At 40.4% G+C, this 18,089-nt stretch overlaps 2 protein-coding genes across 2 annotated transcripts in view; one reads left to right on the forward strand and one right to left on the reverse strand.

Moving 5' to 3' along the window:
- LOC134536306 (nephrin-like) overlaps positions 1 to 18,089 on the reverse strand; it is a 414,417-nt gene that overhangs the window by 219,848 nt on the left and 176,480 nt on the right. Inside the window, exon 3 of the mRNA XM_063376058.1 lies at positions 1,126 to 1,236. Within this exon, the coding sequence (XP_063232128.1) occupies positions 1,126 to 1,236 (111 nt within the window). The remainder of the gene's footprint in view (positions 1 to 1,125; positions 1,237 to 18,089) is intronic.
- Positions 1 to 18,089, forward strand: part of LOC134535850 (uncharacterized) — a 249,011-nt gene that overhangs the window by 26,472 nt on the left and 204,450 nt on the right. The gene's annotated exons all lie outside the window — the stretch shown is intronic.

Here is an 18,089-nt window from a genome sequence, read left to right on the forward strand (position 1 = left end):
CTCTATGGCGTACATCTGGCAACGCCGCACACCGCGAAGAGGGGCAGCGGGAATGGCGTGACTCGCGCATCGGCAAGACGGAACAGACGGGAAGCCTTCATTTCACAGACGAGAGAGCCACACCCGAAGTTCCCCGAAGTTCATGCTCGGTTTTTTTTTCCGTACCACAACTGGTGTATTTATTTGGGCGGAAAAAAAATTCGCGGGCATTTATTCTCCAAATGCGCGGGTTTAACTTATAAGATGTCATTCTTAAAATCAGCAAGGTGTATTTTAAAGAATTATTCAGTAGGTTAGCTACATTATAAATAATTTAAAACATTGTGTATGGTTGGTTATATTAGGTAAGTATAGCTACATTAAAAATACTGTAAAATCAATTTTATGGTTGCTTAGCAAATAACGTTTTTTAATATGTAGCTATCCAGGGCTAGGAAACAGTTTATACATGATTTCACAGTATCTTTAATTGTAGCTATCCTAACCAAATAAACCGTCCACAATGTTTTAAAGTGTTTATAATGTAGCTAACCTAACCTAATTGACTGTTAGTTATCACGAGTTGTCCAAAATAATAATTCACGGACATTTTTTAAATATTATTTACAATGAGCAATGTCTGAATTGTTGCCCATTGTATTGGCAGCCCATCAGGATATTTCTGACAGTGGTGTTTTTGAAAGGTTGTCTGAATTGCTGCCCCTTGGATGGGCAGCCCTTCAGGATTTTTCTTACAGTGGTTAGTTTAGGTTAGGTTAGGTTAGGTTAGGTTAGGTCACTTTACAAACTAAACACTGTCAGAAAAATCCTGAAGGGCTGCCTATCCAAGGGGCAACAATTCAGACAAGCTTTCAAAAACACCACTGTCAGAAAAATCCTGATGGGCTGCCCATCCAAGGGGCAAGTTTTCAGGATTATTTAAACTCTTAAAGGAGCGTGTTTTCAGAAATTGGATGGGCTGCCCTTCCAGTCTCTGTACAAATAAACCACTGTCAGAAAAATCCTAAAGGGCTGCCCTTCCAATGGGCAACAATTCAGTCGCCCCAAAACAACCGAAGACGCATGATCGGGGGGGGGGGGGGGGGGGTTGTGGCTCTCTCGTCTGTGGACGGACGGAGAACTCACCGCCGATGACGCGGCAGGTCAAGGTGACGTCGTCGCCCTCCTCGTGCGGACCCACAGTGGAGTTGAGCTGGCGGCCCCACGTGTCCACGACGGCCGGCTGCTCCGGGGGAACTGCAACAAGCAGGCGGGGGATCTCACGTCTCCTCCTGGCCGGCACCGCGCGCTGGAGCGGCATGCTGGCGAAGCATGGGCGTTGCAAGGATATATTTTTTTTTGGGGGGGGGACTTCAAATTGATTTAGTTGTTTGAGGAATATCCAGCCCCTGGGGGGGGGGGGGGAGAAAGCGGGGGGTTCGGGGAATCCTCCCCCGGGACAATTTGGGGTTTGAAGGTGCAAAAAAAAGGTGGTTTTTAGGCATTTTTCTTTCCTAAATATTCTAATTATAGTTGGTTGCAATATATAATTTATTTATTTTTTTCTAAAAAAATATTTTCAGAGAAAATTTTTTTTTTTTAAAATACATTTAACATATCGGTATTCGGTATCGGACCTGATTTTGATTTTACACGAAGGTCGAATTAAAAAGTGCTCACATTACCACGATTTGTTTAAATAAATGCACCATGCGCAACATATGGGGTTATATCACAGAAATTATATATATATATCTATATATATAAAAATGTTATGTTGGTTTGTGTACGCTTCAAAAACTCAAAAAGTTCTGCACCGATCGAGCTGAAATTTTACCATTATATACAACCCGCATCAAGGATTGTTTTTATCTACTTTTCATGTCAGCAACATAACCGCTACCGCGAAAAAGTAACTGCGCCATTTTATTAATGTGTTTTCTCACCAATAAAAACAAAAAACACGCATTTTCTGTTATGGAAACGTTTCTCCATGCCAAAGGATTTCTCTTAGCAATGGAAAAAAACTACGTCAAGTGAAGCGAGCGGGAAATGGCTATATACAATGAGAATGCTTTTATTGTGAGGTGCAATAATTAAAAAATGACTAAGCGTACCGGTATGGGACTAATTATACAATATGAATGAGGTACTTTAGTGTGATTTTCAAAGAAAATACAATTGGTAGACTTTATACAGTGCATCCCAATCAAGATGAATGTTTTTTCCTTCGCATGCTATTGGTAAATGTGTCTGGTCCTAGATCTTTTCAGCAATTAAAAATAGTTGACGGCGTCACACATGCCACTTTCCGCGCTGCGTGTCAAGCTCTGAATTTATTAGAAAATTACCAACAGTGGAATATATGCATTAATGAGGCGTGCAACACTGCACATCCAAATCAAATTCGCGCATTATTCGCAATTATATTGACCGCTTGCTTTCCTTCATCTCCCGCAGACTTATGGGAAAAAATAAATATCGATCTCATATGGCTGAGCATATTTTGCATAGAGTACGCCTTGAAAATGCCAATATGACCTTAGAATTAACAGAAGGCATTTACAACGAAGCATTGATAAATATTGAAGACAAGTGCTTAGCTATTGCAAATAAAGTTCTTAGTCAATTAGGAATGCCAGCACCAACCCGAATTGCGACTGCTGCATTTGATGTAGATTTACGCCGCGCCGTGAACAGAGTTATAACATTGATGATCTTCAAAAGATTTGTGCAATGGGAGTGCATGACTTGATGTAAGTTTTTGGACATACGCCATTGCAGTTCCCGAAACGTCGCTTGTTTCTGTTTAGGTAAAACTATTGTATTTGTTTGTTTTTTCGTTTTGTCATGTTTTTTTTTTTTGTCTCGCTTCAACTGTTGTGCCGAATTATTTTGGGTTTCAATATTTTTGTGTTGTCATCATTTGTGGGGATTTTTTCGTTCTCTTAGTACATTTTTCTTTGTTTTTTCTTTGTTTGCTGACCATATTCCTGTTTCGGAATATTTTGTGGTGTTCATATCCTTGTTGACAACAGCAATTGTTTGCTTAATTTTGTGTGTTTTTTGTATCTTTTTTTGAGTATTTTTATTTTTATTTATTTATTTTATTTATTAGTTTTTCTTCAACAGAAAAAGTTCTTAGCAATGGCGTATGTCCAAAAACTTACATCAAGTCATTGATGATCTTCAGGCATATGTCCAATCGAACATTCCCAAATTAACGCGTGAACAGAAAGGCTATTATGATCGCATAATGCAAATGATAAATTACGGAATTGGGGGGATCTTCTTCTTGGATGCGCCAGGAGGAACTGGGAAAACATTCCTAATTAGATTGATTCTAGCAACCGTTCGATCAAAAAATGACATAGCCTTAGCTCTTGCTTCGTCTGGAATAGCTGCGACATTGTTACCAGGTGGAAGAACTGCGCATTCAGCTCTAAAGTTGCCATGAAACATGAAAATCATCGAGACCCCTACGTGCAATATTTCCCAAGCATCCGGTATGGGAAAAGTATTACAAAAATGTAAACTAATTGTTTGGGATGAATGCATGATGGCACATAAAAAATCGCTTGGAGCTCTTGATCGATCGTTACGAGATTTGCGTGGAAACGTTCAATCATTCGGAAATGCATTGATATTGCTCGCAGGAGATTTTAGGCAAACATTGCCTGTAATTTCTCGATCGACACCAGCAGAAGAAATAAATGCTTGCCTGAAATATTCAACACTATGGCGGCACGTACGTACATTGCAGTTGACTACGAATATGCGTGTCCAGTTGTAGGTTGATCCATCAGCTGAGGTATTCTCACGACAGTTACTGGAAATTGGAAACGGACAGCTGCCAGTCGATGAGACGTCTAGACGAATATAATTTCCCGATCATTTTTGTAATTTAGTAACATCGAAAGAAGAACTGATCGAAAAAACAAAAAATCATAGAAATCACGATTGGCTCAGTGAAAGAGCTATCCTTGCCGCAAAGAATAAAGATGTCTATCAACTTAATAATTTTATTCAATCCAGTATTCAAAGTGATGAAATTACATATAAGTCGATAGACACCGTTGTGGAAGCAGATGAAGTAGTTAATTATCCAACGGAATTTTTAAACTCACTTGATCTGCCAGGGATACCACCACACGTACTTAAATTGAAAATAGGTGTGCCAATTATCCTCTTGCGGAATATTAATCAGCCAAAACTCTGCAACGGCACGCGACTTTCAGTTAAGAAATTAATGAATAACGTAGTGGAAGCAACGATTTTAACGGGGCCTTTAAAATGTGAAGATTTCCTCATTCCTCGAATACCCATGATCCCGCCCGAATTTTCTATTTCAATTTAAAAGATTGAAATTCCCAATGCGATTGGCATTTGCAATCACAATCAACAAAGTTCAAGGTCATTCTTTAGAATTGTGTGGTTTAGATTTAGATGCGGATTGCTTTTCACATGGACAACTGTATGTTGCGTGTTCCCGAGTCGGAAAACCAGATAGTCTTTACATCTACGCATACAGTGGAAAAACAAAAAATATTGTATATCCACAAGTATTGCAAAATTAAACTTATATGAAATGTATTCTTTGTTTTGTTTCTCATTTCTCAACTATTCAATACAATGTGCCACAGCGAAGCGTGGCAGGGTACAGCTAGTATATATATATAATATAACTACGACACTAAATATATTATTGGAAGGGACGATATTTAAGACTTTTATTATTGGGGGGGACATGTCCCCCCCGTCCGTCCCCCCCCCCCCCTCGGTTGCGACGCCCATGAGTGAAGTCACTTTCCAACCTCGCCACCGGCACACTGTCACGCCCAAAACACCGCGACAACGTCTGGCGATGGTCACTTGAGCGTGAATTCGAATCTCCGTCGTTAAAGACCGTCACTTTCACACGAAAAAAAATTTCATTTGTAACTGTTTCCACAATACATACACCACACTTCAGCTAATGATTTGGGCGTCCAACCTACTTGGCGCAAAAATGGGTTTAAGGAGAAAAAAAACCGGTTTCCCACACTTAACCACGTAATCATGCAGACGAGGTTGCCCCTTTGAGATAGGGACTACGATGGGCTTATTGTAAACTAACGATTCGTGTGTACCGACATCAGAATGTCATTTTACATTCAGAGATAAATTATAAGAAATTTTTATTAATTTGACTTGTGAACAAATTGTAATTTTTAATTCTTAATATGATTACTTTGATTGAAAAATATTTGAAAGTATATAAAATAATTTAACATTTTTTTATAAAGTTGTGAATCAACAAATTTTACACCTTCAGGTTGGTGTCAATGAATTTTTAAAGAGTGCACATAAAAATATTCAGTTAATATGAATGCACCAACATTGCAATGGCATTAAAAAAAAAAGGGAAATTGTGATCTTTAACGCCCCCGCTAATTTTCGTAAAATCCTTTCTTAGCTGATCTCTATGTAGCAATAGGAATACACGAAAAAAAATTTCAAGTCTGTCAGTCTAATAGTCCTGCGAATTTGGTGATTAAACCATCGTGTGGTATTTCGCTTCATACAAACTTCACAACACCTTGTCACCCCTCCAGAAATGAAACGTAAAAAATATCTCCTCAATGAATGCATCTTCCTAATTGTAAATATATTGGTACTCCATTTCAAGCTGTGCTTTGTCATTCATTCAGTCAGTCACGGTACTATTTTGCAGGTATAAATGGGTAACACTGAATTTTTTATTTTTTTTAAACGTTGACATTCTGGAATGTTTTTGCTTAAAAAATATGTTTGATGGAAAGGGTAAAGGAAATGCTTGTTGTATCCTACTCTCAGTGGTACTCATTGCCACCAACTCACGCTCCAGATATTATCTTTTTAATAAAATCACATTTAAAAAGGGTAAATAGCTGACCCGTAACAGAGCTAGGCATCGGCTATCTACATTACCAGACTGCTTTGAAAGGTCCCCGAATTTTCCTTTTTTTGCAAGCGTACCAACTTACGCCTGAGATTTTATCTATTAATACAGCATCACTCTCCAGATATATCCCACAGGAGCACTCTCCGGCCCATAAACTATCTCTATGACAAAAAAAATCACGACGATCCTTTTGCTCCGTTGCTGCGTGAGAGAAGGACAAACCAACAAACCAAAAACCCAATTTCTCATTTATAATATCAGCAAGGAAGTGAGGAAGGATTATTAAAATTGCTGCCACAGACGACTGCTTCCAACTTGGAAAGGTATAAAACGAAAAAAAAAAAAAAAAAAAACGCTTGACTATTACGAACTGATTTTAAAAATCCATCCGATCAATTTCAGCATTTATAGTCCTCTTATAAAACACGAGATGGCGAATAAAAAAAAATTAATTTGTTATTTATTGATTTATATTAATATCTTGTCGTCGCTATTAATTTTGTTTTTTAAACATTATAAATGTTCTTGACTGAAATCGCGGCAGTTGTCGCCACTGCTTGATGCCGCATCGTTTAACATCCGAGCCAATAAATATTGTTCCCCCCCCCCCCCCCACCCCGCTCCGACGCTGAAGCTATCAAGCCGCCGGCATCACTCGGGCAATCAATCCGCCGACGCGCGTATCGCCGGCTCGGAGGCCAGTCTCGGGAGATTTCATTAACGCGGCGGGTACCTGCCTGTCCACTGCGGCGCCGGGAACACTTGGAATCACTCGCCGTCGGCTGATTGATCGCCTCGTGAGCGAAGCGCCGCTCATGATTGAAGTTCGCGGCGATATTAACAAGCCATCAATCTTTTACACCTTTCTTTTCTGTACTCGTTTTGGTTAACTTTTCCACGTGTAACATCTTAGCTCTCGGTGTACGGCAATTTCTTGGAGTAATTTCTTGAGTGCGATCCGAACAACGGTACTAAAAAAATGCATTAACAGCGCTGCTGCCATCTGCGGCAGCAGATCTTTAAGCGCGGGAAGACATATCCGCTATTTTTAAGGACTTTATTAAGGTTGTCATTTCTATCAGACGTAAATATATAGAAATATTTACAATTTACATTACTAGTGTTGCAACTAATTACGACATGAAATATCCCTATTTTAAGAGTTGGGAATACTCATAATTTTTGTTTAGTAATTTTATATGGCTTTCCATTTCATCGAAATTACTCTTCGTACGAAATCAGAGCGTTGTATTTTTAACTAAACCTATTCGTATTTCAGAATTCTTTATTCAGTAATAACTTAAAAAAAAACATTGCGTGTGGTTTCAGTCGTTCTTAAGGGGGTGCCTCCAATTTCAGGTCATGATTTTATATTTATATTAATCACTGATCAACTTTTAGACTTTTTCAATTGTTTAACATTCACGATTTGAAATATATAAACAGCGCATACTGTTTGCATAATTAGGAGCCAAAGTTACATTTTGAACGTTTTTGGGTTGTACAAATAAAGAGAATTTAATTTAATGCAGAACTGAAATTTTTGTGTTTAACTGCAATACCACTGGCTACTTCATGATATGGTTTGCATTTCTATCACAAAAACCCATTTCATGTTTCTTGGCTGTCAAAATCGAACAAATTTGAGAATTTTTTAATTTCAGGTAAAATTAATAAATATTTTCTGAATGAAATTGAAACCATTTCTTGATGTAGCCAGTCGCATTGCAGTTAAACCTAAAAAGTTTAAGTTCTGCAATAAATTAAATTCTTCCTATTTGTATAAACCCCAAAGCTTTATAAATGTAACTTTGGCAGCTTATTATGCAAAAAGTATGCGCTGTATATATTTTTCATTTCGTGAAAGTTAAAAAAAAATTGAAAAAGTCTACAAGTTTATCTGTAATTACTGTAAATATAAAATCTTGACCTGAAATCCGAGGCACCCCCTTAATATCAACAGACATACCGCACCGGCCTCATGAGCTGCTATCTTGTTTCAGCAGTAACAATCATTTGCTCATGTTTCAAAACCGGTTTTAGCTACTTCATATCGTTCCAGCCCACCAATATAAATGCACCAAAAGTTTTCTTCGACGTTGTTTCTGATTTTTGGAAGTGTATAAATTTCCGTTCACGCGTGCGAAGATCTTGCAGTCCAAAGTATGTGTTGACGCAACGTTTAAGAGGAATGATCCTTAAAGCAATTGTGGGCTAAGATAATTGTATTCGCAGATCATTGATCAGAATGGTGCAACTATCCTTTAGTAGGGGGAGGCATTTTTTTCGTGAAATATTCCGAACGCCTATTAGACTGCAATAATACATGCGAACACAAGTGTTTTCTTCTTTGTGATTGGCAGCCGCCTGAAATGTAAGCCATTGTGGGCCTTTCAGGATGTTTTTGCATCCGTGACAAATTAATTGTATTTTTTTTTTTTGGTACGTAGAAAAAAAACTCGACTGATCTTAAAAAACAAGGCGATTAAACACTGTTTTAAGTCTCGGCTAGATTTGAAATCTTTTCCGCGGAAAATTTCATGCACCTGTGTTGTAACTTCGTTCTTGAGTTATCCCACCCGATTTGAGTAATTCCTGGCGAAGGCTTCGAAAGTCTGGAGTGGCCGCCATACCACACAGGCTTTTGGCCACTTCATCACCGGCCGCCACCACCCACACAATCTCCCACGCCAGCCGCTAACTCCCTCGAGCCCCCGATAGGCGCTAAACAACAACAGAACCACCTGTGCGTAGATCACGGGGATCAACGGGTTCACCGCTCCTCCCCCACCCCCCCCCCCCCCTCCTACAGATCGCCAATACGACACGCGAGATGTACAATGGTCCGTTAAGGAAGAAAAAAAAAATATTCGTGTGGCCACGGTGTTAATGGAGAACCCTCTAAGCTGCGTGAGGCTATGTACCGATGGAGAACGAAAAAAAATTTACGGAAAAAAACTCCAAATGACAGTCAGTCCTGCCTGCTTTGACGTCGGACCACAAATAAGAGCTTCACGAATCTACACCAGCTGCAAAAATTAACCTAGAAATTATACAATTTTTGGGTTTCACTTCACGACAAGTTCTAAATTCTTATAATTTTTTACCTCTGTGCTGCTTTTTCGCTTGGTCCACATTATTCCTGAAGGCCTTATAGTGAATGAAAATCGTTGGCCGAAGACGAATATAGTCCATATCAATACAGCCTAGGCGCCTAAATTTAAATAGTTGTTTCTTTGGCTTATATCTGTAGCCTGTTACATGAGGCTGGAAACTTATCCCTCTCGCAAACTTCCACTCCAGTGATGGTTCTGAAGTACTCGTTCATGAATTTTTATTACTTATGTTAACCATTTACTAGGCAATCATATCATAAGCATAAGGGTGCTTGGGAATTCAAAACCCAAACAATAATGAATTTCACAATCTTTAGCTCGTTACGGTTTCTCCATGTTAAAAAACACAAACATCATTCAGATTATTTTCGCTTGAAAATGAACCTACGCTTGCCGCGGCCCAAATCCCTGCATTCTTCAAATACGTATGAATTGGTCCATGGTATTAGGATCTGTCGGGAGAGGAAGTGCTGTGACGTATTTGAAGCCACTTTCTGCCTTATCATCACTATACTATCACACCCCAAACATTCGCGAAAAAAAAAGCTTAAGATGGCCCGATGATCTTTTATAAGTGTGAACCAGAATTTTTGTCATTTTACAGACACTTCCATGAAAAAAGGTGCTGTAATTAAAGTGAACCTGTGGAGTCCACGCACGTATTCGTAATGCCCCAAAATTGTAGCCTCCTCTGGAAAGAAGTTTCACTTTAAAAATGTAAAAAACTTCACTTTACTGAATGCTACGATTGTCCCGGAACCTGATCATCGAAGTTAAGTAGTACCGCTGTTGCCTCTTTGATGTGAAATGTCTTTGCTCACGGGGCTGCACTTTTCGAGCGTTGCGAAAATTCCGATCACGTGAGGGGAATAACCAAGTACGTGGCAGAGGTGGAGACTGTAGGGGAGAGGTAGCAAACTTGCATACTTGCACACTTGCATACGTGCACGCTTGAATACTTGCACAAGTGCATACTTTCCACCCGCACACTAGCATACTTGCATACTTTCACACTTGTATTTATTGGCTTTTGCATAATTAAGTGTTCGCATACTTGCATATCTGTGACCTCAGCCAAAGATAATTATGTTTGCTATACCTAGAGACCTGCAAAATTCGCGGTTTCGATGGCCTTCAGGATAGACTGCACATACCCCTGTACACTAGGGAAAATAACGCAAGTTCATTGGCTGCCGACTTGCAAGTCGTCTCAGCTGGTTTGTCTGTGATTAGATCCTTCTTTGGTTGAGGGTTTATAACTGGTTGAGATTCGTCCAGGTGAACAGTAAGCCAATAGCAAAAATATCTAAGAGGCATATGTGTTTGAATTATAGCCTATCATCGAATGAATCCGCGAATTTTGCAGGTCTCTAGATATACCTAATAATATAATAGTAAAGAAGTGGACTTCACGCGCACACATTTTTGTCGTACCTGTTAATTGCAAGGCATCACATGACGTTTGTTTGAGTACACTGACGACAACATGAAGCTGTTTACAAGCATAGTTGGCAGAACAACAGTCGAAGATGGACACGTAGACTACACGAATTACTTTTAAGGACTGTAGAGTTTTAAACTTTGCATGACACCAACCGTACGTGTGCTCCAGAGCTAGTTTTTTTTAACGAAATTTCGATATGCACTTTAATTGTAGACTAATATATATATATGCCAGTTAATTTTAGTGAAAGGTTTAAATTCTACATGTTTTAGTTTTTGTGCAGGTTTTGAGAAGTCAAAAATTTACTGGATCATGGCAATCCAGTTGAGACTTCTCAAATATCAAGCGTAAAGGAACACTGGAAAGTAATCTGGGCTGGGTATACAGATTTTATTCTAATGAACAAACTCGCGAATATTTCAAGTACCGTTTTGATTAACAACCTTCTTTGCATACAATTTAAGCATTTAATTTTTTCTGTGACTTCAGTAAAAAATTTTTTTCTGTGAGACAAGCAAAATTTTGTGAAGTCACTCTATGTTCATCATACATAGTTTACAAGACAACATTCGAAAATTTTTTTTAAATAATTAAATAATGTTCAATTTGCGCTCTTATATTCGTTCATTAGAATTAATAATTTTGGTTCATGTGTTATTAATTTCTTTTTTAACAATTTTTTACAGTGTACCCGAGGATAATTTACAATTTGTTGCAGCGTGCGCTGGAAACGATGTGTCAGCCGTAACTGCCGCAGGTGGCGGCGTCGTGTTCGACTGTTCTCTCAGGTGGCGCCCGGGCGTGAGTTAGCCCTCCCTCTTTTCCCCCCTTCTTCTTCTTCGAGAGCCAGGCTAGACGATGAATGGTCGCCATTTGGACGAGGCCCGGTGCCCATGAATAATAACCGCGCTACCCTCGTAACCAGCTCCGCGCGCTCCGTCTTCTTATGGGCGCGATCCCGCGTACACTCCGCGTGGGCTCTTAATCCCGCGTCCATTCGTTTGGCAGGATACGTTCATAAGGCGACAAGACTTTCGTATTTCTCCCCCTCACCCCTCCCCCCGGCCCGAGACTTCCACTTTATCATCCCTCTCGCAATGCGCGCCGGTAGCTGCCGTTTGGGAGGGAGCAGGGAGAAAAACACATTATTTCGTGCCTTCCCACCCGGAAAATTTTAATCTCTCCCTTCTCTCGTGAAATATATCTCCGGCTGCTTCAACCTCCGCGACCTCTTCAGACGGCGAAGCTACATCAACCGGACGAGTGACGTGGTCGGGGGGGGGGGGGGGAGTGAAGGCGCACCTCGAGATGACGTAATTTGTTCGAGTCGGAAATGGAAACGCGTGACCCGCGCCTGCTTCGCGCCCATGACGGCTCCTGTGACTTAAATTCTCGCGCCCGCGGGTCCCTGGGGCTCTCTGATTGGCTGTTCGCCGGCCAGAGCGACGAGTCCCACAATCTGCGGCGCTGGCTGTGCTTGGTCGGGAAGCCTTCATTTCACAGACGAGAGAGCCACACCCGAAGTTCCCCGAAGTTCATGCTCGCTTTTTTTTTTTCCGTTCTATCTCATTGTATAAACCGGCGTGGCATTAAATTTTGCGGTCAATTAGGATAGGTTATAAATACTTAAAACATTGTGGATGGTTGGTTATAACTAGATAAGTATAGCTACATTAAAAATATTTACAATGAACATTTAAAAAAAACCGAAGATGCACGATCGGGCGTTTCGCTCTCTCGTCTGTGAAAAGAAGGCTTCCCATACTTGGTCGTGGTGGCACGACTCAACATCTTTAAGCGACTGCGTAACGTGACTGTTTTTTTTTAAATTGAAATACTGGCACAAGTCTTAAACCTTATCGTTCCAAATATATTGTTACATTTTCGCCTACTTATGTAGTATTAATTTGCAAGCTCGAGCATACAACTGCCAGGATAAATCTACTACTAATTATTTCACGTGAAAATCTTCAGTTGATTTGAAAGTTACCAACTAACACAAATGTTTAAATTTTGAAACTGTCTTAAGGCTTGTATCACGCGATGAGTTAGTTAATTCATTTTCTTGTCGATAATAAAAAATATAGTAAGTAGGGTGGCGTTCGTGAATCGTTCAAGTGGTTCAGAGACAGATAGTTCAAAAAATACGGGGTTCCCAACGATAACAATATTTTGGTAGGGCCTACATGAATTCAAAACGGCTGTGGGAAACATGCCCAATGAAAGCTTCAAGTGCCTCACGGACAGTACAAGCGGCGCTACGAGGCGCCAACCACCAGTGATGTGGCGGCCGTTGCGGCTGGCTCGGGACACACCATCATCAGGGGCATCGTACTGCGCGCGCAAGGGACAGCTCTGCCGCATCGCCGATGTGCATAGTTTCTACGCCGTTCTTCAGTTCACGGATCATTTTTTGGAAAGGCCAGGAAGGATATCATTTTGAAATACCACAGACGAATCCACAGACTAGGCGTCCAATGACTAACAAAACAAGTTTTCCTGCTTGGACGTCTGTGCCTACCATCTCATGGTGCGTAACAATAATTTTTAATCTCCTTCTGCGCTGCAGGCAACTTCTGCGCCAGTTGAAGTAGCTTGGCTTCTGTGTTTTAGCAGTGTCCTTTGGCGAATAATTCACCGGCGTTTCGATCGACATTGCAGTCACCATTATCAGGGAGCAGTTATCTTCCTGATGATGGCGACCGCAATGTCGACCGAAACGTCGGTGAATTATTCGCCCAAGGACACGGCTACAGCCCAGAAGCCAAGCTACTACAGATAATGGCCGTGAAAGCCTGCGAACATTATTCTGCACCAGTTATTAATTGATATGTACATATGTCGAAATAGAAAGTGAGCGCTTGATGTACATCTCTTTGAATCCAAGCAAGTTGTGAGAAGAAAACTGTATCCATTTGTAAGACGTTGTAAGGAACGACGCACAAGTTAACGCCAGTGATGTAAGGCAAATTGTTATACTCCCTTAACATTATTTGAGTATCGGTTATAAAATTGGTGTGAAATTATGTATTTATTAGTAATCAATTTATTGTTTTTTCGATAATAAAATACGTAAAAAAATTTTCTACTTTAACCATTTCGTACATAAAAATAATTTGTCTATGCTCTTCTAAAATATATATATATATATATATATATATATATATATATATATATATATGCCGCGCGAACCATATTTCGCACTGTGACTGAGCTTTACAAAAAAAAAACTGAAGGGATTTCGAAATATCATCACACCACTTGTGTTGTATATATTTAGCTGTTTCATAAAAACTGTTGGACGGAATAATTGTTCTGTTTTCAATTGGTTTACTCGGAGCGATCATAAGCTTCGAACAAAAAAAAAAAAGAGAACGAAATAAAATAAGCATTTTGTAACGCGTGGTTGCGTACCGGGAATTCGCGGGTGGGTTGGCGGGAGGGGGAAGGGAGTGGAAAGGATTAAAAAAAAAAAAATTGTAATTAAACTTTTCTCCGTAATTTGCATGCGATATTACGGTATTCAGCTGCGGGGCGTTCGGTGCATTTTAATCCGGCCGGTAAATTTCCTCGCTTTATCCGCTCGGAAAAACAACGGCTCTGCCGTTGGGTTTCGGAGTGTATGGGAGAACGGGCTGGGGGCTGGACGCGTATTGAAAGTGAGGTATTGGTCTGCCATGTTTGTCTGGAGGGGTGGGGGTGGTTGTGTAGTATTTTGGTGACGGGGCTTGCCGCTAAGAGAGGGTGTGGAAGGGGGGGGGGGAGGGAGAGATCGGGTAGCTGCGTGTCGGTGGCATTCATTGAATACTGCGATTTGCGCTTTGCTAGGCGCCACCGCGCGCCGCCTATAAATCGCCCCATTAACGGATTTATTGACGCGATCTCACGCGCGGGCGTTGAAAAATAACAATAATAATAAAAAAAAACAACCCGGACAAATGTTTCCGTCCCTCGCTCGCGTTGATCGAAATAGACACGATCCTCTGCCATCATACGTATATTTTTTGTTTTATATTTTTAGTACTTAACAGCTGCATGAGCAAACAAGTCGTAATTGCAGAATTATGAAAATTGAATAGCGCCATATTTTTTCCCTTCCGTGAGCATTAGTTCATTTTTTTTTTGTGATATTGCTGTCAAAGTTGTTCCACATTTTTTTTTCATGCAAAAATATTGTTGCGAGGATTTAGATTACATGAGATGGAAGATAATGAATCATCGCATTGTTTTATCGATTAGTAATTATAACCGGATCGCGTCCAAGTGTACACCGTTAAAAGCTCTGTTTATCAACAAGTTTTAGACAGTCCTTATACATGGTAGATTAAAAATAATTAAGGTTTTGAAACTGAAACTGTATTAAAATATAGAGTTTGTTTGAAAATGTTAAGTTACGTTTATGAAATCATAGCTTGAATAAAAAAAAACTTTTCAAAGAAACATATTTAACAAATTAATTTATTTCTATTGTTGCGAAACAAATTAAGATTTTTTTTTAATTATTTATAGTGTAAGTCAAAACCTTTTCAGAGAATACTTGCGTTCCACGTTATATTCGTAAGGCTTTCGTTGGTACCTATATTGTCCCCTGCGGCAAATGTAACTGTCATAAAACCACATTTTTCCAAGAATCTTGACTTCAGCAAGTTCACGAAGTTTTTTTCCATACCTTATCAAGCGGTTTAATGTAATGTGGAAGTTAAAAGGCATGCTGTGGTTTATATTTAAAAAAAATCTTAATAAGTAGCACAGTACTTCAAATGAAATTTTGCAACACTGTGTTATATATTTTTCTTAATGTTTCATATCTGTCGGTTCAAATTATGTTATTCTATGTAAAGATTCGTAATATCACAGGTTAAAGTTTTGGAACCTTTATTGAGTCAATTTTTTTGGCCTAGTTTGACTATTGCTTCAACTCAAGCCGCTGACGTGAAATTATGTCATTTTCTCCCGGCGTGGAGGTTACATACGAGCATGTTATAGTCTTGCCTCAAATAAGACACTTTGAAAAAGAAAAAAAAAGAACAATGGTCTACGTCAAAGTCTGCCAGTGTTGTTGTGTCAAAAGTGTTTTGTCAAATCTTCATGTGGCTTGTCAGTGTTCGTAAAAACCTTCAAAATGTAATACTTTGCCCGCCACAGCTGGTAAACTGGTACTAGTTTTGAAGACACTCAAGTTTGAGAAATATTTTAATTAATGGCACGCGATAACTTGTGCTTCGATTAAATTACGGCATGAATTGTGTGCCGCAAATTAGGATCTTTGGGACATGTATTAATTAAAAAAAATAATTAATTACGTCAGTTATATATAACCACTCATATTTAAACTTTTTCTGCCTACTGTACACTCCCATTTATCTTTTATCAGACCAGTCACACCTATCTTTCCCACTACTTGAGCTGATTTTTGCCGATGCCATGCATGTCGTGTAGTGTACTCGTCTAACCCCGCTTTCCAGCGCACGTTCATCGGCTGATATTCGTCTCCTCTCCGTGTCATAGAGAGTGCTTCCCCCAGTAGACTATCAGATAATACTGTTCCTGAGAACCCTCCTTATGTGAGCGATCTTTGTCACATGAACGCATCATTTTCCACGACGTATAGGCACGTCCCAAGACAGTGGAGCCGTGTTCCTACTGGAGTTGCGAATTTTCACCCCCTCCCTCTTCAGGCTTCCCTGGAAACACTGGCCAGAGCAATGACCCCAACCAGTCAAGGTTAAGGCACAGCGCTCCTAACGTACCGCCCCCGCACTCTAGCGGCGATTTCGAAAGTTACCTTCCCTGGAGTTTCAAATGCCCGCGCTACGCTACTGCCCTCTGGCGACTTGCGCCGTAGGCGGTACTCTGTAGTCTTTTTGCCAGCCGCCAGAGTTCTCTCCTGTCCCTATATTAGGCCCAGGCTGTAGCGAACGGGAAGCCTGCAACTCACGTAGTTTCGGTTCCCTACCACGTTCGTGCAACTTCGAATTTCTCTCAAAAAATGAAATTAAAAAAATCGAAGGGTAAGGTTAGGTTGGGTCAGTCACAACATGCTTGTTTTCATTGGAAACTTCTGATTTAGCGGCTGAAGTGGCGTTAATACCAAAACGCAAAACTTCGGAAATCTTCGGAAATTCTTGCAGGGAACCGAAACTATGTGAGTTGTAGGCTTCCCGTAGCAAACGCCTCGGGCAAGTCGATCCCTTTTTGTTTCGGACACCCTTCAACAGGTAGCGCTAAAATCGGCCAGTGCTACCAACTTCGAGATATCGAAGTCAGTTTTTTGTGATTCCCACTCGGAGAACTTCGGAACCTTTCGGTCCGGATGCCAAAGTCTACCCCCTACTTTTGATTGAGTTATTTCTTTTAATTATGAGACGTGGCCCCTCCGGGAACACTTCGCGTCGCGATTTCAGACGGACTGTTTTAGATTATCGGCGGATCGGCGAGACGCACAGCTAGACTTATGTCCGGCCGTAACCGAAGATGTAGTCAGTTAGACAAGGGATGCTATCCCTATAAATTCTTTTAAGTAGTTTTGTCCGTCTGTACACAGCATAGAAGTAATTTTTTTAATTTTTTTTTTAATTATGGAAACGCCCGGGACTCCCACGATTCCGCGATCTTCAGATCCGGACGTGCTACGCTTCGGGATCTAGAAGCTACCTTCCATGTCTGGTGAGTTCCTATCAGTTTTATTCCCCGACCTCCCCTTATCTTTTTGCAGGCATTTTCTGCCCAGTTTGCTAACTGTGTACCAGTTCTGATCATGTTTGATTCGGACTGTTCACAGACAGGTCCAAGAGCCGGATGCGGACCTAGCCGCATTTTCGCACACTCCCTCTTCAACAAACAGGCGCCCTGACGCCATGTTGACTGCTGGACTCCAGCCAGCGAGCATCAGACCTCCGGCCCGACAGTATTTATGAACCTGTGGAATAACATTTAAATAACTACGTTTGAAGAGATAAGAACTATATAAAGTTTCGTTCTGGACTTTAAGAACTTACATTGGGATTGTTTGTGCCTCTTTGAATTTTTTTCATTGATTTGGTTTATTTATATTAAATGAAACCTTTAATATTCTAATAAGATCTGGCCCGTATTTTTAACATATCCGAAAGCTTTTTTAATTATGTAATTTAAATTATTTTTTAACGCATTTTAATACCTCTTTTATATTTGTCTCTCATTCAACTGTTATAAGTTTCATCATTTAAATAAATATAGAGTAATAATATTCAGACGGAATATCACCTTGTTTCTGTTCATTCCTCATGTCCTTGTGAAACTAAAAGGTCCACTGTTACAGCAGTGTGTAATGTCAACGGTAGTATTTATGTATTTAATCTTATTTACCAACACTGCCCCAACGTAACAATAATTGTAGTGAAATATTGTTGGATACAGTATAGCGGATAGCGATCGTCCTCAACCACCTTGGAAGTTTCCTCTGCAGCCACGTCCCTCCTGTTGGGTTCTCAGCGGCGGAGGCGCAAAATTCCCTCGACTTCCCCGTCGCTGATCGCCCGCTCGTTCGCGCGTCAGCCGTTTATCCCGTCGCGACGCGGCGCGATGCATCACTCGCCCCGGAGTCATCAATCCCAACCCTGTCGTCGCCTCGTCGCTGGCTTCCAGT

Source organism: Bacillus rossius, chromosome 10, assembly GCF_032445375.1.
Source record: "Bacillus rossius redtenbacheri isolate Brsri chromosome 10, Brsri_v3, whole genome shotgun sequence".
Lineage (NCBI taxonomy): Eukaryota > Metazoa > Arthropoda > Insecta > Phasmatodea > Bacillidae > Bacillus > Bacillus rossius.